A 24,163-nucleotide genomic window follows, 5' to 3' on the forward strand; every position below is an offset into this window, starting at 1 on the left:
TTATTTAGGAGTCTGCACTAATTGGCTAAACTGCATGTCTGTCCAAAGCACTGAGATAAGGGGGCAGTCTGCAGAGGCTTAGATACAAGGTAATCACAGAGGTAAAACATATATTAATTTAAAGGGACATTGAACCCAAAAAAATGTATTTTGTGATTCAGATAAAGCATGAAATTTTAAGCAACTTTATAATTTACTGCTATTATCAAATGTTCTTCATTCTCTTGGTATCTTTATTTGAAATGCAAGAATGTAAGTTTAGATGCCGGCCCATTTTTGGTGAACAACCTGGGTTGTTCTTGCTGATTGGTGGATAAATTCATCCACCAATAAAAAAGTGCTGCCCAGCGTTCTGAACCAATAAAAAAGCTTAGATGCCTTCTTTTTCAAATAAAGATAGCAAGAGAACGAAGAAAAACTGATAATAGAAGTAAATTAGAAAGTTAATTAAAATTGCATGCTCTATCTGAATCACGAAAGAAAAAATTTGGTTTCAGTGTCCCTTTAACTGTGTTGGTTATGCAAAACTGGGGAATGGGTAATAAAGGGATTATCTATCTTTTTAAACAATAACAATTCTGGTGTAGACTGTCCTTTTAATATTTAAACAGTAGAAATACATAACAGTAGAGAGCTGAGGTTTTTATTTTACTTGCACATTCTAGGCTTCTGCTTTTGTATGATCACATATTGCGTAATCTCATTTTTGTTACCTTATTCCCTTCAGATACTCAGACCTTAGACACATGGCTATGCAGATTGCTTCTGGGATGAAGTATCTCTCCTCTCTGAATTTTGTACACCGAGACCTTGCAACAAGGAATTGTTTGGTGGGCAGAAATTATACCATTAAAATAGCAGACTTTGGCATGAGCCGTAACCTGTATAGTGGTGATTATTATCGAATTCAGGGGAGGGCTGTGCTACCCATCCGTTGGATGTCTTGGGAAAGCATCCTATTGGTTAGTATGTCAAGTGTGAGCTCTGAAACTATTGACATTGTAAACTTTTATCTCGTTATTTAACATTTTCTCATGCTAAATATTTTAAGTTAGTTCTTCATCTATTATTATTATTATTATCAGTTATTTGTAGAGCGCCAACAGATTCAGCATTTATGCATGATAGAATAGTTATATAGAATACCACCCAGCAATGGATCTTGGTGAAGTTTTAAGATGGTGGGACGGAATAGTCTGCCATTTCTATAACCCTAATAAGTTGTTTTTCAGTGTTTTAATACAGGAAACAGACATTTAGGGCTAGATAACGAGTGATGCACTAACTGTTGCACGCAAGCAAAAAGGGGTATTTTGCGTCTCTATGTGCGCATCAGAAATAGCGTGCTTTTTACAAGTTGAAAGTAAATGTGAACAAGTGAGCTTGTTGGGTTTTTAGAGCTCTGGTTAACTGCTATGCTCGACCCATAGTTACCCATAACACATCAAAAATACAAAAAGTACAATACAGTTACATTTAAAATAACCCTAATAAAAATTATCAAAAAAAAATATTGCACAAAAAAAGTTATAAGGGATAAACATATGAGGTCTCAGGTGTTAGAAAAAAAAGACATGCAAATGGCTTTAGCATAGCGATTCATACATATACATGTTTAAATATTTGTGTGTGTATATATACTGTATATGTTTATATGTATCTACATATGTATTTATATTTGTATATATGTATTTACAGACATATATACACACATAAACACAAATAGATATGTACACATATATAGAAATGCATTGGAGCCCTTTGCAGATAACTAGCTGAAAACATATTTATACTAGATTTGATACAAATCTTAACCTATTCACTTTCTAAGAAATATATATAATTTTTAAATATTAGCAATGACTGACATTAGCAAACTATGGATTTTTTGTCACCTGAATCAATCATTATAAGCACAGAGGGAGAACATAATACTTACCTAACCTGTGTTTTTGTCTTTCCTAAAGGAATCTCCATTTCACAGATTTGGTGCATAGGAAATGACTTGTTGATAAATATAAAACATTTTCATCATGCATGCTTAATATTTAAGAATATTATAGACTGGTCTTGAGTATACAGAAAGCAAGCACATAAACATGGCTCAAAATATCCAAGTCACAACTTCCCCAAATTATTAAAGGGACATGAAACCCAAAATTTTTCTTATTTTTCATTATTCAAATAGAGCATGTGATTTCAAACAACTTTCTAATGAATTACTTTTATCCAATTTACTTTATTCTCTGGGTATCTTATTTTGAAGGAGCAGCAATGCACTACTGGGAGGCGGAGCTATCTAAAGACATTTGGTGAACCAATGAAAAGAGGCATTTTTGTGCAACCGCCAATCAGCATCTAACTCCCAGTAATATATTGCTGCTCCTGCGCCTACCTAGATATGCTTTTCACGGATACCAAGAGAATGAAGCAATTTAGATAATGAAAGCAAATTGGATAGTTGTTTGAAATCACATGTTCTGTCTGAATCATGAAAGAAAAAAATTGGGTTTCATGTTCCTTTAAGTTCAGTTTATCTCTCCATTATAAATCAGATTTTTCAAACATGTAAAACTCTGGATAGTATTAGCAAACTATGGGCTAGATTAAAAGTGGCACACTGATAGCGCAGGAAGATAGCACAATATTGTTGAACCTCGCTAAGATTAGCTCGCGACTTAATATTACAAGTCCATGGTAAAATGTATTTACCAGAGAAGGGGTAGCGCAGCCAACAATGCTCTGATGCAACCTATTCTTTCAATGGAGATTGTAAAACAATTTACTTTGTAAAACAATTTGAAAGTTATAATTTGCGCACGAGCGAAAAAAACAGAACTGCACGAGAATAAAACTTTAAAATAAACAATTACACTCATATATACTCTTTTTAATTAAAAAATATATAATTTTATTGTTAATAATAAGGTTTTAAAAGGGTTAAAAAGCATAGGGTATATGGCAAAGTATTTGACTGGAAAGGCCTCCAATGTATATACTGTATATTAGGCTTGTGCAGCCAAGACATGTCCAGTTCAAACTGAATATTTAGGGAAATTCATTACCCCAAATATTTGTTGACCGCGCTATCCTGGTGCAAGTTAACTTCAGTTGTGCTCAAGCGATTGCTTTTACTTTCAACTTGTAAAACGAGCGCTACACCCGAAGGGCGCAAACAGCTGCTTTAAACCAAATATCACTTGCACGCAACTGTTAGTGTGTCACTCGGAATCTGCCCTTAATATTTTACGTCAGCAATTAGATCATTGATGATGTTGGAGGTGGTATGAGAACTGATTACAATTAATGTAATTGATGATGCCATAACTGGTGTAATTAGTGATGTCCTCAATCATGTCACAATAAACTCCCAGGTCCCAAAAAGATGGTAAGAAGATTAAGCTCAGGATTTCCTGGTCTAGCCCATATCCATTTTTTGATTGGTTGGCGAGACGGTAGTTTGGTTGTTTAGCAAAGGACGTTATTAATTTTTCTTAAAGTGAATGTCAACTTTCATGAATCAGTGCCCGTTTTTTTTAAAAAAATATTAAAAAAAGGGGCACTTTCATTCATGAAAGTTTACATTGCACTGGATTTTACAAATACTTACCTTCTTCTCCTGAAACACTGGATCGCCGATCCCATGCCTGCAGCTCCTCTGTACTTCGTCAGCAATGACAAAATCGTCTTTCTCCAATCACAGCTTCCCCTCCAGGAGCGGCCATCTGGTGAGGCCACGCCGTGATTGGAGGAAGCCGGTTTCATCATTGCTGTGTTAGTACAGCAGGAAGAAGCAGGCGGGGCGATCAGCGATTTGGTGTTTCAGGAGAAGGTATTTGTAAAATTCGGTGGAATTTAAACTTTCATGAATGAAAGTGCCCCTGTTTTTAAAAAAAAAATTAAAAACCAGGCCCTATTTAATGAAAGTTAACATTCAATTTATGTGCAAATAAAAATTATTCTACAAGGAAACAGAATCTATGAATTATATTAAGAAAATATTCTAAATGTGACAGAAATACACACTCATTAACGTTTCATTCCTGACCCTTTAAGATGTATACATGGATATTGGATACTTAAAGAGACAGTAAGATCAAAATTAAACATTCATTATTTAGACTAAGCATATGATTTGAAAAAAACAAAACAACGTTCCAATACAGTATATTTCTAATTCATATTCAATTTTGCTTCGTACTCTTAGTATCCTTTGTTAAAGAATAACTCTAAGAAGGCTCAAAAGAGTTCAGGAATGTGCACGTGTCTTTAACACTAAGTGGCAGCAGCGTTTGGAACAATGTTTACAATTGCTGCAAACTGACTGGTGCCATAGAGTACTAAATACAAATGCACGCTCCTGAGTTTCTATGATCCTTCCTACTCTTCAATAATAAAAGTAAAATGGAATTTTTCTATTTCTTTTTTTTTATTACATTTTAATCATTTTGATTTTTCTATCCTTTTAAGTTTGGAAGAACAAAATCTAATAAAGTTGACTTGACTAGTTAAAGGGACACTCAAGTCAAAATTAAACTTTTATTATTCAGATAGAGCACACAATTTTAAACAACTTTCCAATTCACTTCCATTATCTGTGCCCAGCCTTTTTATATGCACACTTTCTGAGGCACCGGCACCTACTGAGCATGTGCAAGATTCACAGATTATACGTATATGCATTTTGTGATTTGCTAATGGCTGTCACATGATGCAGTGAGAGGGAGAATAGCAGAATAGCACTTACTTTAGAATTTGTCAGCGATAAATATACTACTCATTTGAAACTCAAAATAAGTGCTTTTGCATTGTATTTGTATTATGCATTTACTGATTATGATATTCTACTGTGTTTAGCGGTCTTTTAATCAGTATCAGATTTATAATTTTATACAATTCTGTTCTATTCCTCCAGGGAAAATTCACAACAGCCAGTGATGTCTGGGCTTTTGCAGTTACTCTTTGGGAGACGTTTACTTTCTGTCGAGAGCAGCCTTACAGTGAGATGTCAGATGAGCAAGTCATCGAAAACACAGGAGAATTCTTCAGAGATCAAGGGAAACAGGTGGGCTAGGCATTGGTTTAAAAAGATCCTGAAATAACATTCTCAGAGCAAGGAATAGTGTCACTATAAATAATCTCTATGTTCATAATAATTAATTGATTAAAGGGCCATAATACCCAAATGTTTAAACACTTGAAAGTGATGCAGCATAGCTGTAAAAAGCTGACTAGAAAATATCACCTGAACATCTCTATGTAAAAAAGAAAGATATTTTACCTCAAAAGTTCCTCAGTAGCCACCTCCCATTGTAAAGGATTTCTAAGCAGCATTTTAGTGTGTCTGTCCCGGGACAACTGAAAGGATGAGCCTCGTGAACTCTCATATTATTTCACCAATCAGGTAAAGGAAGCTTACTATGAAATCTCATGAGAGTTAAGTGAAATCTCATGAGATCACAGTAAGAGTTCATGACCTCAGCACTGCTGATGCTGATTGGCTGCTGTTCATTTCTTCATTTTTTTTATTTTTTTTACCTGCAGCTGGGAGCAGTTGAGTATAACTTTTTACACAGAACTTACTCTGCTGAGCTGAGGAGATTGTGAGGTAAAATATCTTCCTTTTTTACATAGAGATGCTCAGGTGATATTTTCCTGTCAGCTTTTTACAGTTATACTGCATCAGTTTCAAGTGATTTAGCATATGAGTATTATGTCCCTTTAATGTCTGGGTCTGGATTTTACCAACCATTCATTTCTCAAATGTCTCACTTGAAAAATGTTGAATGAAGGGAAATGGGTTGAAAAAAGAACGGTGACTGGATAAAGCATGATTCTTTTCTATAGGTGGTGACTTATGAGCTGTAACAAGGCAGTTAGTTGATTAATAATACAAACACTATTTATTCGATAGTGTAATAAAGTCATTGCGATGTAGCAAAAGGTGACAACCATAACATACAAACACACCATATATATACACATATACCACACAGACATGCATGAACATGCCATGCACACACGCTCATTTAAATATTAGTTTGTAATTTAATAAACACAAATATAAGCTAAAATATCAATTTAGGCATAATAAAGTCAGCTTACATACAAACAACTGCAATTCTTACCATTTATATAGACAAGAAAGTTAGAACTAAACTCATGGTTCAGACAGGACACAGAATTTTAACAGACTTTTATGTAAAACCACTCTCTTATAGACTCCTATGGGGTGCACCACAAAATCCTGTTCTGGCTTTCACTTGATCGCTAACCCGAAGGTGCGCTAAAAAATATTTGAAATAGCATAGCACTTCACTCAGAAGAAAATCTTATTTTTCTTTTAAATATAAATTTATATAAATAAATAAATATATATTTATAAAAATATAAATATATATATTAGAGATTTAGGAGTCTGTTTCAGTATTTGGCTCTTTTCAGAGCCAAATATCCTCTTGTGCAAGTGAAACACACCAAGATCTGGATATGCACACATCTTAGTGTGCTCTTATATATATATATAAATCATATATATATATATATATATATATATATATATATATATATATATATATATATATATATATATATATATATATATATATATATATATATATAGATATACACACACACACACATATATATATATATATATATATATATATATACATATAGTATATATATAAATAAATGTATAGCCCTAAATCTATATGGATATAAAGACATACTGTATATATATTCTCCCTGTTTTATATGGTGCACTTTCCCCAACCCCTGTTACTGATTTTCAGATTTTTCAGAGCATGTATTCCCTAGTCCCACCTATGCATGGTATGCCACAGTCACTCATTACAACTTTTTGTTCATATTCTTTCTTATATCTTGTTTCCTAAATAGGTTTACCTCCCTCAGCCAGGCATCTGCCCAGACAAGGTCTATAAAATTATGCTGAGCTGTTGGAGACGAGAAACCAAAGATCGCCCCAACTTCCATGAAATCTACCAACGCCTGCAGTCGGATCACACTTTAGAGGAACAGTCTTAAATGAGATGGCCAAAAAGTCAACTCATATAAGTCTAAATGAACTTGTCAAAAATATCCAATTTATCTTCAAGCTAGCAGACCACCAAACCAAGAATGACTTTTGGGAATCTTTTCCATTATGTTTTCTGTATTTTAATCTGTTTTTCACTAAGTGTTTCAGTTGTGCCTCAAGTCAACAGAAATCTCCACTGAGCAAATGTATATTGGGGTACTACATCTATTTTCTTCACAACAGTGTTATCTGTATATCTTTCTTAGCTAACCACCAAATACTTCACAATACAACATGTATTTAGTAGGGGTATGCATTCATACTATTTGTTATAAAATGAATGCTGAATATGGCCGTCGCCAGTGGCATTCAACTATTTTCTTTTTGCGAAACTGCAACACCCTAAGGTATGTGCAAATTCAGATCTTCACAAGAACAAATCTGGCTCCAAAAATAGCTGAATGTTGCTGGCGGCAGTCATATTTGGCATTCATTTTATAACAAATAGTACAAATGCACATCTCTAGTATTTAGGGAGGATAATCTAATACTCATAAAGCCATAAATCTACTCTACAAGAATAAAGTTTTTGAAGGACTATATAAAATATTTTTCATGTTGCTTTTTTCACCTTCCTTTAGTGCAAAATGCTTAGACTATATTGCCAATAAATAATGGATTAGGAATTAGATCTGTCTTCCTCAAGGTTAAAGAAAATAGTTATGATAAAGTCTAAAGGGCCGATTTAACAAGGGCCGAATAGCCCCTGATCCCCCTGTTTCCGCGTGAGCCTTCAGGCTCGCCGGAAACAGCAGTTAAGAAGCAGCGTTCTTAAAATCGCTGTTCCTTAACTCATCCGCCACAACAGCAATCATCCCGATCATATACGATCAGAATGATTGACACCCCCTGCTAGCGGCCATCGCAGGGGGTGGCAATGCACAAGCAGTTCACCAGAACTGCTTTTGCAATGTTAAATGCCAACAGCGTATGCTGTCGGCATTCAGCGATGTCAGGAGGACATGTCCGGTACAGCGAATAATGTCCGTCCGACTGTTGATAAATCGGCCCCTAAAAGTCATTGAGGGCATCTCACAAGTTCACAAGCAGGTGAAGCTTAATTCACAGATGCACATAAAAAAAATATGTAGAGCAGTGAGCGACAAATAGTTTCTCCCAAATAGCTGGATATAATCTGACCATTTGACAAACCAAATAATTCAAATTGACAATGTGTTTTGGAGATAATTGGAAATGAGGAAAGGTACGCTAAATGTGCTAAGAAAAAAAAGATTTAAAAGAATATGAAATATAAAATGTGTGTGATTCAGACAGAAGGGCCGAATTATCAAAGTGTGAGCGGACATCGATAAATGCAGACAGCATACGCTATTGGCATTTATCATTGCACAAGCATTCCTTGTGAAATGCTTGTCCAATGTCGCCCCCTGTACATTCGCAGCCAATCGGCCGCTAGCAGGGGGTTTCAATCAACCCGATCGGGCTGATTGCTGTCCGCCGCCTTAGAGGTGCATTCGGGAGTTGATAAATTGGCCCCAGAGCATACTATTTAAAAAAAAAAAGTTTCCAATTTACTTCTATTATCAAATTTGCTTTGCTCCCATATTACTCTCCATGAAGAACAAAGACAATTTGATAATAGATTAAATTAAAAAGTTGCTTAAAATTGTATGTTCTGACTCAATCATGAAAGAAAGATTTTAGGTTTCATATCCCTTAAAGAATGTGGGTTATTAGGGTAAAATGAGTTATGGAACTAAGAGGGCCGCCACATTAGAAACTAGAATCACCGGAATATTGCTCTTCACAACAGAGCAATGTTCTACTATCAAATAAGAGATACTTAGATAGGTGACGAGCACTTCATTCCACAAAATAGTGCTGCCATCTACTGCTCTTGCAAATAACATTCCTGCAAAGCTGCCTTCATATAGTGCTTGAGACACATGGACCCTCCTGAGCTCAAGTTCCTGCTTTTCAACAAAAGATACCAAGAGAATTAAAACAATTTGATAATAGGAGTAAATTATAAAGTTGTTTAAAATTGCATGCTCTATCTGAATCATGAAAGAAAAAAAATGTAGGTTTTATGTCCATTTAAAGGGACACTCAATCAAAATTAAACTTTCATGATTCAAATAGAGCATGACATTTTAAACAACTTTCCAATTTACTTCCATTAACAAAATGTGCACAGTCTTTTTATATTTAAACTTTTTAAATCATTAACTCCTACTGAGCATGTGCAAGAATAAGTGTGTATGCATTTGTGAATGGCTGATGGCTGTCACATGGTACGTGTATGCATTTGTGATTGGCTAATTGCTGTCACATGGTACAGGGGGAGTGGAAAAAGACATAACTTTTAAAATTGTCAGAAAAAAAATCTACTACTCATTTGAAGTTCAGACTAAGTGCTATTGCATTGTCTTGTTATCTGGCAATTGTTGATTATGCAAATCTACTGCGTTGACTGGTCCTTTAAGAATGTGGGTTATAAGAGTAAAATGAGTTATGGAACTAAAAGGACCGCCTTATTAGAAACCAGCATCTGCTCTTCACATCTGTAAAGTTGCTATTTCCAACACTTGAAAATGTTGAAGAGTGGCATGAGCAAGTCATCATAAATTTAAAAAGTAAACATACACATGGTGAATAGCATATGATATGAATGCTTTTTTATATAAAATTAATAAGAGATCTTAACCAGCCCTGAAATGCAAATGGGGTCTCTTGTCTTATTTCTGGAGTATTGCAGGATAAATGTAATTGTCAAAGAGATTAACATTCACCTTTGATCTTTTTTGACCCCCAGAAAAAAAATATTTAAATCTAATGTGTGCAGTGAAAAATACCAAAAAAAAAGCAATTGTGAAGATATTTTTTAGATCATGGAATGAGAATGTGTTTTTAAATGTACAAATGAGATTTTTTTTTTAGCGAAGGGACACAAAGAAAGACTCTATGAGATATTATTCTTCCCCACAGATTTAAAGAAATCCTACACAGGTTCAGTAAAAAATAGAGAGGAGCTTCTAATAGTGGCAAGACTTTTTTTTCTTCTTTTCATAAACAAGTGTTGTGCAATGGCTATAATTTCTAGACAAAGCTTGATCATACTGTCTGAGATCTGAAATATTTACTAGACTCTGAAAATCTACATAAACAAATTAATATACATAGGTAAAAGTTTATTAAATCTGTATTCTGAATACATTTTGGAAACCTTTTTGCTTTTTTTTGGCAGCTTCCTTAGATTGTCTACCCTTGCACAAATGCTGTTCACATACATTATGTCTGAGTATGATATCTGGGAAATTCAGATTCCACCACTGTTAAATAAGACACATACTTCTAGTTTTTAGTCCAGGGGTGCCCAGCCTTTTCATATGAGGAGCCACATTCAACTTATTTTATACTTGTAGGGCCAGGGTGCAAGTGTAAAAACTTTTATGAATAAATCAAACAAATATTCTACTTAAAGTGTCATTATAATGAAAAAAATACATGCTCTCATTTGTTAGACTCAAATGGGGTATATTTACCAATGTGCGAGGGGACATGATACAAAGTAGCGTATCATGTCCGCTGCACATCGTGGCACATCTATAAATGCAGACAGCATATGCTGTCTGCATTTATCATTGCACCAGCAGTTCTTGTGAACTGCTGGTGCAATGCCACCCCCTGCACATTCGCGGCCGGCTAGCAGAGAGTGTCAATCAACCCGATTGTATTCGATCGGGTAGATTTCTGCTCGCCGCCTCAGAGCAGGCGGACATGTTATGGAGCAGCGGTCTTTAGACCGCTGCTTCATAAGTTCTGTTTCCGGTGAGCCTTACAGAGCTTGATAAATATGCCCCTATGTGTTTAATCCAGAGTTAAACACATAAAGTACCACTCTGAAGCACTAGAGAACTGCTGGTTCCCAACAAAAACTGCCACTGATCCAATCAGCAGTGCTAGACCCCCTATTGGCCGTCTGACTACCACTGCTGATTGGATCAGTGGAAGTTTTCAGCGTCGGACTATCAGTTTTCTACAGATCCCGAATGGTACTTTACCTATGCATTTCACCCCTTTGTGGGGGTTAAACACATAGATTTGAGAGATTAACGTTTGAGAGCATGTCATTTTTTTTTCTATAATGGCCCTTTAATAAACTAATTATGAGTGCTGCAAATCTATTTATACCCTCAGGTCCATAAATATATGCACGAGATTCAAGAAGAGGGTACAGGGATTTATTTTGTGTTTTGTAAATGGAACAGGTTACGGAATTGGAGTCTAAACAGAAAGCAATGTGGCCCCTAGCCATTAGGTTGGGTAACCCTATTTTAGTCATAGTCAACATAAATCTGTAGTTCGCAGACAAAAAATCAGAGGTCAGTATCATGGAGAGTGTTTATTAATGTATATATAATGAATGTGTTAAAAAGAGCCCTCTGATTGGCTACTTTGTATATATTATTGTGTATATTTATATCATTTTTTACATTGGTGTTTTGTATAGGTTTGCATTAGCATTAGTATGGCATACATAATGCATGGTAATGCAGCACACATGTCCCTATGTATATTTATGCTGTTAAATTTGCTTAATTGCATACTGTTTGGTCAGCTAGGTTTACTCTATGTAGTAGCATGCTTTATATTTTGGAATTTATGTGTTTAATCAACTCCAAAATTATGTTAACATTTCATCTGTGAAAATTAAAAAATCTGGCTTCTTTCTTGGATATCGGTGACTACTGTGTTGTATATTATTTACCTTCCTAACCATGAACTGTCAAGTCACTCTGAAATATCAGTAAAAACATATTCCATCCCAAAATGTGGGGTCCGTATATGAAAACAAATATGCAGAAACAATGTTCAAAGTATCAAATTCAAATATATCAAATATAGAGGGCTAGATTACAAGTGGTGGGCTAATGTTAGCACGTATGCAATATTGCCACATATTAAAAGTAGAAAGTAACTGCGCACTGCCAAGCACATTTAATTTAAAATTGTCGGGTTATCGCAACTGAAGGCATTGCGTAAAGGGTTAGGGCTAAAAACAAATGTGCATCAAAAGCAACATAAATACGTTCAAATAAAGTGTTACACTCATATATATATATATATATATATATATATATATATATATATACTTTCTAATAAAAATTATTCATATAAAAATTAATAAAATATTTTTTTAAGGGTTAGAAGGGATATGGTATTTTGTAAATGAAAATGAATATCTGAGCGAACGCACCAACGAAATGTAAAGAAAATTAAAAACTACTGCCAAAATTCATCAGTATTTATTTGTTTCCTTTAAATTGATTTTTAAATCTTTATACTTACCTTAATGCGCTCTGGAAACTTTAGTGCAGGTTTTGAAAGCTGACTGTTAGTGTCGCCGGGGCTCTGGCAAGAAGATGATTGGGTTCACTTGCAGCTTCAAAACATTTGCATTTGTTTTAACAAAATTTCCCTGCACTTGTCTAATATATATACTGTATATATATATATATATATATACATACATACATATATATATCTCAAGTAGGAGAAGGCACTCACTGGTGTTTTCAAGTGTACTTTATTTCAAAAGTGTGACGTTTCGGGGGGACACTCCCCTTCCTCAAACAAATGTGTCCCCGAAACGTCACGCTTTTGAAATAAAGTATATATTTAACCGCTGGCAGCCTGGCAGTTGCCATTAAGGTGAGAGTGCTCATTATTGCATTATACAATATATGTCATTTGATACATTGGGCAGGGAAATAGAAGCAATCTTTGACCTTTCCCAGAAAAAAAATCTACTGATAATTTGACATTGCACTCATGCGTTCGCATTTACTTTCAACTTGTAATATGAGCGAAATTTAAATTGTGCACAAACAGCCACGAAAACCCAATATTACTCGCGCGCAAACGATATCGATCCACTCGTAATCTAGCCTATGGTAAGTTTAGGGAACCAAGGGGGAAATGACTTGAAAAAATTTGGGGACCGCTGGTTAATTAATTAATGGTGTAAAAATCTGGATGAAGACATGGAGGTTATCGTGTAATTCAGAAGACATTCCAGAGAAGAAAGCCAGTCTATATATAAGTGAAATTTATTTAGCACATTTCTGAAAATTACAAAGAGAAGAGAGGGTCAGTTACTTGGAGTGAAGTGATGTTTATTCTAACAGAAATATGGGAACACGTATGAATGTATGCTGAAAATCAAACACAAAGTCACTCACTCTGTGTAACACACAAAAATGTGCTAGCTGAGAAGGCTGGATATTCAGTTCACCAGCAGAGCTCTCCTCCTTTACCAGCACAAAACTACTACCTTCAGCCCAGAGCACTGCCTCTCGCTCAGCACACAGGAGCTCAAACAGCAGAGAGGGCAGGTACAGGAAGACAACAGCAAGAAACAATAATATACTACAGGTACATTTAAAAACACATTAATAAAAAGTTACAATGCATTTCTCAGCCTAAGTATAAATGCTGTTTCATCAGGTATAATAACAATCGTCCATACCAAAAAAGTTAGAAAAACAAATTCTCTTAAAAAAAAAGAGAAAAAAAAAATATTAGTAAAGAAAGGGGATTATCCATCAGTAAGAAAAATTAGTAAAGGAATGTTTTAATTTATCTTACTATCATTTAACAAATGAAGAAATTAGGGTTTTGGGCAAAGGATTGTCCTATAGCCCTTCAAATACACATTATATGTTCCAAATATATGTTGATCCAAATAGGTTATTCGAAAACTTGCCCCACAAAAATATGTTTCAGAAAAAAAATCACGCTTGGAGCGTGTCCCATATTAATTTATTTGATGGATTCTAGAATGCAAAAACCATAGTATTTATAGTGATCCAGATCATTAAATGATGTTTTATTTGAGGCCTAGATTCATACAAACGTTAAGGTCTAATATAGAGAAAATCCCAGGAGGGGAAATAAAAGGGGCGCTAAACAGTATACAATGTTGAATTAAAAGTTCTATGTGTTCAAGGATGTAAAACAATGAACTCTTTTGGAAAGATATTTTATAGCAAATATTTCTAATAATCAAAGGTGTTTTAGTCCTAAGTAATGATAATTGTGGTTGATGTTAGGTCAAGGCTGCTCCTCTTGATCCCGGAGTGTGGGGTATACTGTTAAAAGATAAAAGCAAAAAGCGGGCGCCTCATAGCGTAATCCTGTTTCACAAGCAGGGATATACTGATAAGAATTGCGCTTACCAGAAATGTTGGCACTGTACTTTGACCAGTGCAAATCAGCAGGCTAGCACTTAACAGTGGCTAGTACACTGAGACCGGTTCCACTTGTAGTGACCACCGCTGATTCCTGATGCTGCACGGCTGTTGGAGGTATTCAATCTCTTTTTCGTATCGACAATACCAAGAATGAAAAACAAGGGCAACTTCCGATCTTTCTTTAAAAATAGAACGCTTTATTTTGTAACACGTTTCTCAACCAATGTACTGGTCGTTTCTTCGGACAATACAAAGTCTAATATAGCCCTCCCCCAAAACACAACTGCTATACTGAGTGTTTTAATGAACAAGTGTTATCAGCATTTCAATCTTTATCAACTAATATAAACGGTAAATCTATTCTAAACTATAAGGAAAAACAAGCTCCTAAAAAAAATTGATGAACAATAGGTAAATAGTTATTTGGTAAGCAGACCAAGGGGGGGGTTGTTATGTTCAGAATTTTTCTATTTATGAGGAGCTGAGAGAATTTTGAAGGATAGAGAATATTATAAATTACTTAAGTTTGATCCTACTAGTGACTAAATGAAGATAATTTAAGGAATATTGAACTTGGGTTTTCAAGAGGGAATTCTAACATGACAGAGATTTTTTGCTTCCCATTAATACAGCCTTTGTTCCAGAAGGAATCACTTAAAGGGATACTAAACCCAATTTTTTTCTTTCATGATTCAGCTAGAGAATACAATTTTAAACATCTTTCCACTTTACTTCTATTATCTAATTTGCTTAATTTTTTAGATATCCTTTGTTGAAGAAAGAGCAATGCACTTGGGAGAGCCAATCACATGAGGCATCTATGTGCAGCAACCAATCAACAGCTACTGAGCCTATCTAGATATGCTTTTCAGCTAAGGATATCAAGAGAATTAAGCAAATTAGATAATAGAAGTAAATTAGAAAGTTGTTTAAAACTGCATGCTCTTTCTAAATCATAAAAAAAATGGGTTTCATGTCCCTTTAAGAGTCATAGGAGTATCAGAGACACCCAAATTTAAAGATTTAAATAAATTTATGACAGAAAGTTTACTGCTTTTAGAAATACCAGGCCCAAGACAACAGTTCATAATAGAGAGAGTTCATAGAATAGGGGGCAAGAAAAAACAAGACCTGATGGCTCAAAGATAGTAAGACCAATTATAGTGAAGATGTTAAATTTCCAAGATAAGGTTAATTTACTAAACTGTTACCGAAAGAAGAAAATGATTATGATAAGAGAAGCCAGAATAATGCTAGTCCAGGACTATTCAGTAGAAACAACTAATCGCAGAAAGGAAATGGCTTCTTTGTGTACTCAAATAATTAAAGGGCCACTAAACCCAAAATCTTTCTTTCATGATTCAGATAGAGAATAGAAATTTAAACAACATTACAATTTACTCCCATAATTTATTTTGCTTTATTTTTTAAATATCCTTATTTGAAGAAAAAGCAATGCACATGGTGAGCCAATCACATGATGCTTCTATGTGCAGCAACCAATCAGCAGCTAGTGAGCATATCTAGATATGCTTTTCATCAAAGAATATCAAGAGAATAAAACAAATTAGATAATATAAGTAAATTAGAAAGATGTTTAAAATTGCATTCTCTTTCGAAATCATAAAAGAAAAAATGTGGCTGGAATGTCCCTTTAAGAAAGGATATGAAGCTTTTTTTAATGTATCCTGCTAGAGTTAAGGTACTTAAGGACAATACACAACAGGAAGCCAACAGATTTTTAGAAGATATCTAGTAAAGATATTAAAAAGATAACAAACATATATGCATTTAGTTGGTTATGGATACTAAAGAACAAAAAGATTAATGGAACCTATACAAAGTGAATGGTTTGATTTTAATATTTTCTCTTTTTTTTTTTCTCTCCCCCTCCCCTTGTTGTTCCTCATCTCCTATGCTTGTCAAAGCTATGGGCATATAATCTATTTTTGATGCTGGATAAAACTAGCATAAATTTAATATCATGGAATGTATGAGGTATAACCTCACTTATTAAAAGAAAAATGATTTTAAAACATCATAAAAAATGTAAAAGTAATATTGCTTTTCTGCAAGAAACATATATACAGCAAAATGAAGCAAATAAACTTAGAACATACTGGGTAGGTGAAGTAATAATAACTTCTGGAAACAGTAGAAAAAGAGGGGTAGCAATACTTCTGCATAAAAATTTTAAATACAAAATTATACACTCGGAGATAGATGTAGAAGGTAGATTTATAATTTTACAGTTAAATATAATGGTGCAAATAAATGTTTTATATAATATCTTTGGCCCTAATAACCAAGTAAAAGAATTTTGGGACAAAATGAAAAGAAAACTGATGCAACTTGTTGACAGTAAATTGATTGTAAAGGGCAGGGCCGGATTTCCCATTAGGCACAGTAGGCATGTGCCTACAGGCGCCTTGCAGTGAGGGGCGCCTGCCTGTCAGTAATAAAAAAAAAAAAAAAATTTTTTTTTTTTTGGTGAGGGCATCAATTTTAGTAAGAATTGTGCTGCCAGCTGCTTACAGAGTTGAGTGTTTCATTGGGAATATGTTACAGCAGTTGATGGAGTAAGGAGGATAGGTGAGAATTGGCGCTTATATCAACCCTAATGCCAAGTATAGAAGGGTCTCTCTCTAAGAACCCTGAGGAGGATAGTAGAATAATTTAAGCGGAAATACTGGCGCTGAAAGCAGGGTAGTACACAAATACAATATACGGGTAACCTAAAAGGGTCTACCTTAGCAGAAATATAATCGTTATAAAAGTTAATAAATGGTAATAGCCTAATATATATCTTAGAAAATATATTTAATAGTGTAAAATTACAATACAATCAAGATTATCAAGGCCTGTGAATTTGAATAGAGCCCTCTGAGGGAGCGCACCAGTCTACAAATTGAATATACTGCCAGATGATCTAGTACCTGCACTAAGCACCACGGAATAAGAGTGCCTTGAAGTTACTATCTACCATCATCTAAAGGATTGCTATTACCCAGAGATCGTTTACATTCTGTTCCTCCCGAAATCAGCTGGACATTTTCAGAAAGGGTGATGTAAGTGGACTACGCTAGGAGTACACACCCACCTCCAGAGGATCACCCACCTACAGGACGAACAATATTCAATCTGTGCTTCACAGATTAGCGCAAGGTACCTCACTCGCCCATTAGCTTGATCCAATGCTATTAGTATGATCATCTAGTCACGAGTGTTTTTGTTCACTATAGTGCACTTTCAGGTTAATACTGTTTTAACCCCAGATTATTACTGTTTTAAACCCTGGTTTTAACGCTGGACGTCCAGTTATTAAGTCTGTTTGTATTGCTATTTGTTTTTATTTATACTGTTTGAATATCTCTGCCCTCTTTATACTTATATTTATTTGAGTATAGTTTTCTTCTATCCTCAATCACAGTATATATATATATATATATATATATATATAGATTTGTGGTTAATCTTTCCCTGTATGTTTTTTCAAACTAATTTAAAGGGCCCCATTAATTACTTTTTAGTATATATGTACTGATTTTATTAACACTGATTTTATAATCTTGATTGTATTGTAATTTTACACTATTAAATATATTTTCTAAGATATATATTAGGCTATTACCATTTATTAACTTTTATAACGATTATATTTCTGCTAAGGTAGACCCTTTTAGGTTACCCGTATATTGTATTTGTGTACTACCCTGCTTTCAGCGCCAGTATTTCCGCTTAAATTATTCTACAGCAGTTGATGGAGCCATGAAGGAGAGAGGGGCAAAGATTAAAACTAAACCCCTCTTATTTTCGCCAGGCATGTTTAGTTTCACTTTTATTTTATGTACTTCTGTTGCCTCACACAGCCAAGCTCCATGCTGATGTGTAGCAGACAATTTTTGTTGAGGAATGAAAGCTTCAGAACAACAGGTTAGGACTGTACAAGGCTTCTAATGCTGTCTAGAATGACAACATAACAAGCAGAGCACTTTAACCCCTTGGCTACCAGAGAGGGTTGCAGTGTATTCACTTGTTATGTGCTGTAGGACATTTTGATAGCAAAAGAACAGGGGGTTAAATTTTGCTTCAGGATGAATGTTTTTGTTCTATAAAGGCCTTGGTGGTGAAGAGGTAATGTGGGACTAGCTGCTCTGCTCTTTATTATAAGTTGCCAATTGTGATTTACAGCCTTTAGGGCACTTTGACAACAAAGTTTGTAGACTGTAAGGCTGTAAAATGTGTATGTGTGTAAACCACTCATATGGCATATTTGTTTGTATGTATGTATATGTATGTATATGTATGTGTATATATATATATATATATATATATATATATATATATATATATATATATATATATATATATACACACACATCACATTAAAAATTGTTAAACTGTTCTTTTATCAGGTAAGTGTGGTATTTTTGTATTGTGGTAAATTTAATTTCTAAGTTCTTATTTTAAACACATTTGTTGACCCCTGGATTACATATAATCTACAACATTCAATGTTTTCCTTTGAGAGCAACATCATATTATATTTATATTTCAGAACAAAATACATTTAACATCTGTGTGTATTTGTACCAAAAATATCAGAGTTCACAAGATTTTTTTCATGTAGTGGAAAAAATACCTACATTTTATATTTTCTTCCACTGGCTGCACAGGTTGTTGATGAGCTTGCGTGCTGCTAGTTTTAATATTGCTATTGTTTACCCAAAACTGTGTTTAACTCCAACAAAATGTTAAGCACATAGTCAAAGTCATCTCCAGAAAAGCAATACACTAATGGCTTGTCAATAAACATGTCCTATGAGCCCATCTGGGTCTACACAGATGTGTATTGCTGTCTCAGAACTGACATTGACTATGCGTTTAACTCTTTTGCAAGAGGCTAACACACTTCTGTGCAAGCACTAGTGCAATAATAAAATGCCCTAGCAAACTGTCACATTTTATGCCCCTTTAAATAGGGTTTTCTTTAGAATATTTTGCATTAAAAGTTTAACATGATTTGTTTTTGTTATACATAATAGAAATTGTATGGCCATTTGAGTCAAGTGAATATTGATTTTTGGTGTAGCTTCCATTACAACAAATATTGCAGTTGGTGTGTGTATTTGTGTATCTCCATAAAAGGGAAAATTGAATTTTACATCTAATATTTATTTTTAGTTGTCCTAAATAATAATAAAAAAAGTCCTAATTTTTTTCCACTTTTTTTTTTTTTTTGGTGGGGGGGGGGGGGGCGCTTCAGGTTTTTGTGCCTACAGGCACCTGAGATGTAAATCCGGCCCTGGTAGTGGGCGATTTTAACTTAATAGCACAGTACCCATTAGATAGATTATATTAGAAGGGAAAGGGGACTCCTCCGCAAAGATATGAAATGATATTGCTCAGAGGATTTAGGAATTCTTTAAATTTGAAGGATATATGGCGTATAAAAAACCCAGACACTAAAGGTTTTACCTGCAAATCAAAACCACATAAGACTCTCTCTCTCTAATAGGTTATATATTTATTAATGAAAAGTTAACTGGTTGGTAGAAGTGGACATTACATCTATTCTTATCTCAGACCATTCTCCAATTTCCCTGAAGATAGAAATGGCTGCTTTTTGAAAAACTACTGCCTCTTATATCTTTCCTAAGTATCTTTCTACAAATGTGAAATTTAAAAACTGGTTGGTAGAAACTTGGACGAACTTTGAACGTTACAATGCAAACTCTGTAACGAGTCCTAAGATATATTGGGAGGCCTCCAAGGCTGTGCTTAGAGGAGAAATAAAGGCATATTTATATAAATTACAGTGAAAAAAATTAGATACATGATACACAGCTAACTAATCAGCTAACAAATACATACAATTCATATGTGCGGGAAGCTTCAGCCACAAATTGGCGGAAGTATGTACAGGCAAAGAAAGAGAAATCTTCCTACAGCAAAAGGCAGCAAGTGAAGTCTTAAGAATCAATGCTAGGTTATACAAACATGGAGGTAAAGTAGGAAGATATCTAGCTAACCTAGTTAAACAAAATAGGGGAACCAATCACATACAGTATCAGTGATACAAAGTAAAAGGAAAAAGGCTAACGCAGTCTACTGAAATTAGGACAGAATTCTGGGCATATTATAAGCAAATCTTTTTTGCCTAAAAAAGTTAATGTAAGTAATAAAAAATATTTTTGGAATACATGCAGTGTCCCTTGTTTGGAAGAAGAGGCACTGAAGTTAATAAAGGAACCTATTTCTAAAGAGGAGATTATAAAGGCCATAAAAGAAGGTAGCCTTAATAAAGCCGCAGGACCGGATACAGTGCCTGACGAATATTATAAAATCCTGTCTGAGCATCTAGTAGACCCTCTATTTAAGCTTTTAAATGCATATTTTTCCAAGGGACACGCAATTTATTATAGTCATTTCAGTAGCTCTTTAATTGCTCTTGTGCCTAAAAAAAGGTAAGAATCCAGAAAAATTAGATATATATATATAAATATAAAATATTATCTAGTATTTTAGCAACTAGATTACAGAAAATTTTACAGAATTTAATCCATAATGACCAAACAGGCTTTTTGAAGGGCAGATCTTCTTTTTCCAATTCGAGGAAATTACTGCTAACAGTGGATTACTATAATATACGGAAGGAAAAGGGAGATATTGATAAAGAATATAAGGCAATCATTGCATTAGATGCCGAAAAGGTGTTTGATAGCATTAGTAGGGACCATCTATTTGAAACCTTGGCACGGTTTGGCTTTGACGGACCCTTTTTGACATTTATTCAAGCATTATATAATAAACCGAGTTCGGCACTTATAGTTAATGGGTTTTGTACAGCTTATTTCCAATTGTATAGGGGCACCCTACAGGGTTTTTCCCATCACCCTTGTTATTTAAGTTAAGCATTGAACCTCTAGCGATTACGCTCTGTAATGTTATTAATGGCGTAAAAGTAGGAACTGCAGATATTCAAATCTCATTATATGCAGACGACTTACTCATATTCCTGTCCGATACAGTGGAGAATATACCTAAGTTGATGACAGTGCTAGGAGCTTTTGGCTTGTTCTCTGGGTATGCAGTAAACTCACAAAAATTGGAATTGTTATGGTTAAATAGGAATAAACATTCATAACATCTAATACCATTTAAAGAAGTAAACAGTTTAAAATACCTAGGAATTAATGTAGTTAGGTGTCCGGAAGAGTGGTATAAGGGAATTTTTTTTAGGAGTTATTAGGAAAATCTTGGCCGATATCCAAAAATCATCTTCTTTTACACTCTCACTAGACGGTAAAATTAATTTAATTAAAATGGTAGCCTTGCCTAAATTACTGTAAGTAATGCAAAATATTCTGCTGTTTCTAAAAACTTCTGATATAAAGCAATTAAATGCTGCTTTAAAAATATTTTTATGGAGTAAGTCTAAACCTAAACTTTCACTAAAGAGACTTTCCCAGTGTAAAGAACATGCTAGATTTAACTTTCCCTCAATGCAGAAATATAATGTAGCTTGTTTGCTGAAAATAGTCCCAGACTGGTTAACAGACAGTTTCTTCTTAGCATTAAAAAAATATAGAATTTGACTACTTTAGACCTTAGTCATTAAAAGCATTAGTACATATGAATGCTAAAGAATGGCTTCCTATACTTTAAAAAAATGTATACGTTCAAAAATTCTATAATCCTGTACTGCTCTTGGCGCAGATTTCCATTGTTCTAAATTTCTCCCGATTCAAGCTAATGCAGTCTTTCTTCCAGGCTGTGACTCAGAAATTTTTAAAAGATGGAAAATTAGGGGTCTAGAATGTTTCTCACAATGTATTGATATGGATAGAAAAAATATACAAACTTTTGATTACTTAAAGGAAAAATATAATATACCTAACAGAGATCTTTTTGGATACTTCCAGCTAAGACATTTTATTAATACACTTGATCTTAAGGCCAAATAAATATCTTTCAAAAGGGAGAAACAGCAATATCAGGATGGTATAACCTGCTGCTCCTTAAAGAAGGAGAATCCTCTTTGAATTACCTAAAATAAAAATGGTGTTCAGATATCCCCTCAATAGATGAAACAATTACAAAAAGCATTGTTAGGGCTTGGGTGGCAACACCTCTGTTAATGTGGCGTGAATCTCATATTAAATTAATTGAGTTTACATAACCCCAGAAGACCTAGGGAAGTGGAATAGGGTTCAATCTTTTGAATGTACTCAATGTAGACTGTCTCAGGCTAACTTGTTACATTGTATTTGGGAATGCCCAAAGGTGAATAACTTTTGGGGTAAGGTGTCATACTGGCTGTCTAAAATATTTAGACAAGTGATTAATCTATGTAAGGAGGAAATCATATTTCTTAGAGACCATTTGAATAGGGAAGAAAATACAATCTTTATTAATTTTACAGTATTATGTGCAAGAAATATTATATTTTCTTCCTGGAAATAAAAAAAAAAGTCACTAACTTCTCTGATTAATATTAGAACAGTTTAAAACATTGATAATTTCTGAACGTGAAATAGATGTATTTTTCAAACAATGGGGTAATTATATATTTTCAAAGCCTCGCAAGATTCAACAAAGGTTGATATACAGAATGCAATTTTAAGAGGTGAACTTACATTAGATTATGTAATTTAGGAAGTACTAAATAATTTCATGGAAATGGCTTGGAGGCTATGGAAGAGAGGAGGGTTTATGTTTTTTTTTAATTATTACATCATTAGATGCAATTTATAAATGAGTACTTTAGGAATCATTTTTACTCAATATCACAAAATTCACTATTGAGGATTAGATTTAGTTATCTCTCATAGTCTTTGCTTTGTATTATAGGGTACATATATAAAATAGTATATCATGTTCTTTCTATGTAAGATGTACTGAGTATTAATGACTTGCAATTTAATGCTCAAAATCAAAAACCTTTTTTTTTCTCTCTCTTTTTCTTCTTTTTCTTTTTATCGATGTAATTAGTCTTTGTGATATGTATTATTACATTCTGTCATTTTATTTTTATCTATTGTATTGTGACTCTGATAAAACAATAAAAATTATATAAAACAAATACAGCTTTTTATTATCATCTGCTAAAGATTCATAAAAAAAGGAGACACCCCTTGGGATCTAATTATTGAGGGCACATGGAGTTTAACAGACGATTCTCTTTAGATTCATATATCAAAGATTAAACAAGTTTTCTTTTTAAACTAGAGAAAATAACTATGAAATTGGGTTACTTATGGATGTCATGTGATGTTAAAGGCACGTGAAGTCAAAATTAAACTTTCATGATTTAGATAGGGCATGCAATTTTAAACAACTTTTCAATTTACTTTAATAATCAAATTTGATTTGTTCTCTTGGTATTCTTTGATGAAAGCTAAATCTAGGTAGGCTCATATGCTAATTTCTAAGCCCTTGAAGGCCGCATTTTGACAATTTTTAATAGCAAGATATCACTAGTTCATATGTGCAATTCATTCTAAACCACAATTATTTTTTATTAGAGGATGAATACTATTTTCAATTCAAGGGAATGCCCATGGGAGCCAGGTTTGCCCTAAATTTTGCAAATCTTTATATGGAAGTTTTTGAACTACAGTATTTCTATGATTTCATCTATAGGGGCAACCTGGTTTTCAATGGCTGTTACATAGATGATCTTATATTTATTGGGGAGGTGATTTTGAATCTGCAAATTCATTTGTGAATCATATGAATCCTAATATTATTTGTTTATTCTTTTCTATTAAGATCAATCATTATTGATTTTACATATATTGTGTTGTTCCATTCTGAAAAAGGTGAGATTTTATCTAAAATATAT

At 34.0% G+C, this 24,163-nt stretch overlaps 1 protein-coding gene across 2 annotated transcripts in view; it reads left to right on the top strand.

The window, feature by feature from the left end:
* DDR2 (discoidin domain receptor tyrosine kinase 2) overlaps positions 1 to 11,799 on the top strand; it is a 228,395-nt gene extending 216,596 nt beyond the window's left edge. For both annotated transcript variants that reach the window (XM_053694077.1, XM_053694078.1), the window contains 3 exons: positions 728 to 962; positions 4,916 to 5,065; positions 6,901 to 11,799. In XM_053694077.1, coding sequence (XP_053550052.1) covers positions 728 to 962; positions 4,916 to 5,065; positions 6,901 to 7,047 — 532 coding nt within the window. In that variant the 3' untranslated portion in view covers positions 7,048 to 11,799. The remainder of the gene's footprint in view (positions 1 to 727; positions 963 to 4,915; positions 5,066 to 6,900) is intronic.
* Positions 11,800 to 24,163: the final 12,364 nt, after the last annotated feature.

The sequence above is a fragment of the Bombina bombina genome, chromosome 10 (genome assembly GCF_027579735.1).
Source record: "Bombina bombina isolate aBomBom1 chromosome 10, aBomBom1.pri, whole genome shotgun sequence".
Classification (NCBI taxonomy): Eukaryota; Metazoa; Chordata; class Amphibia; order Anura; family Bombinatoridae; genus Bombina; species Bombina bombina.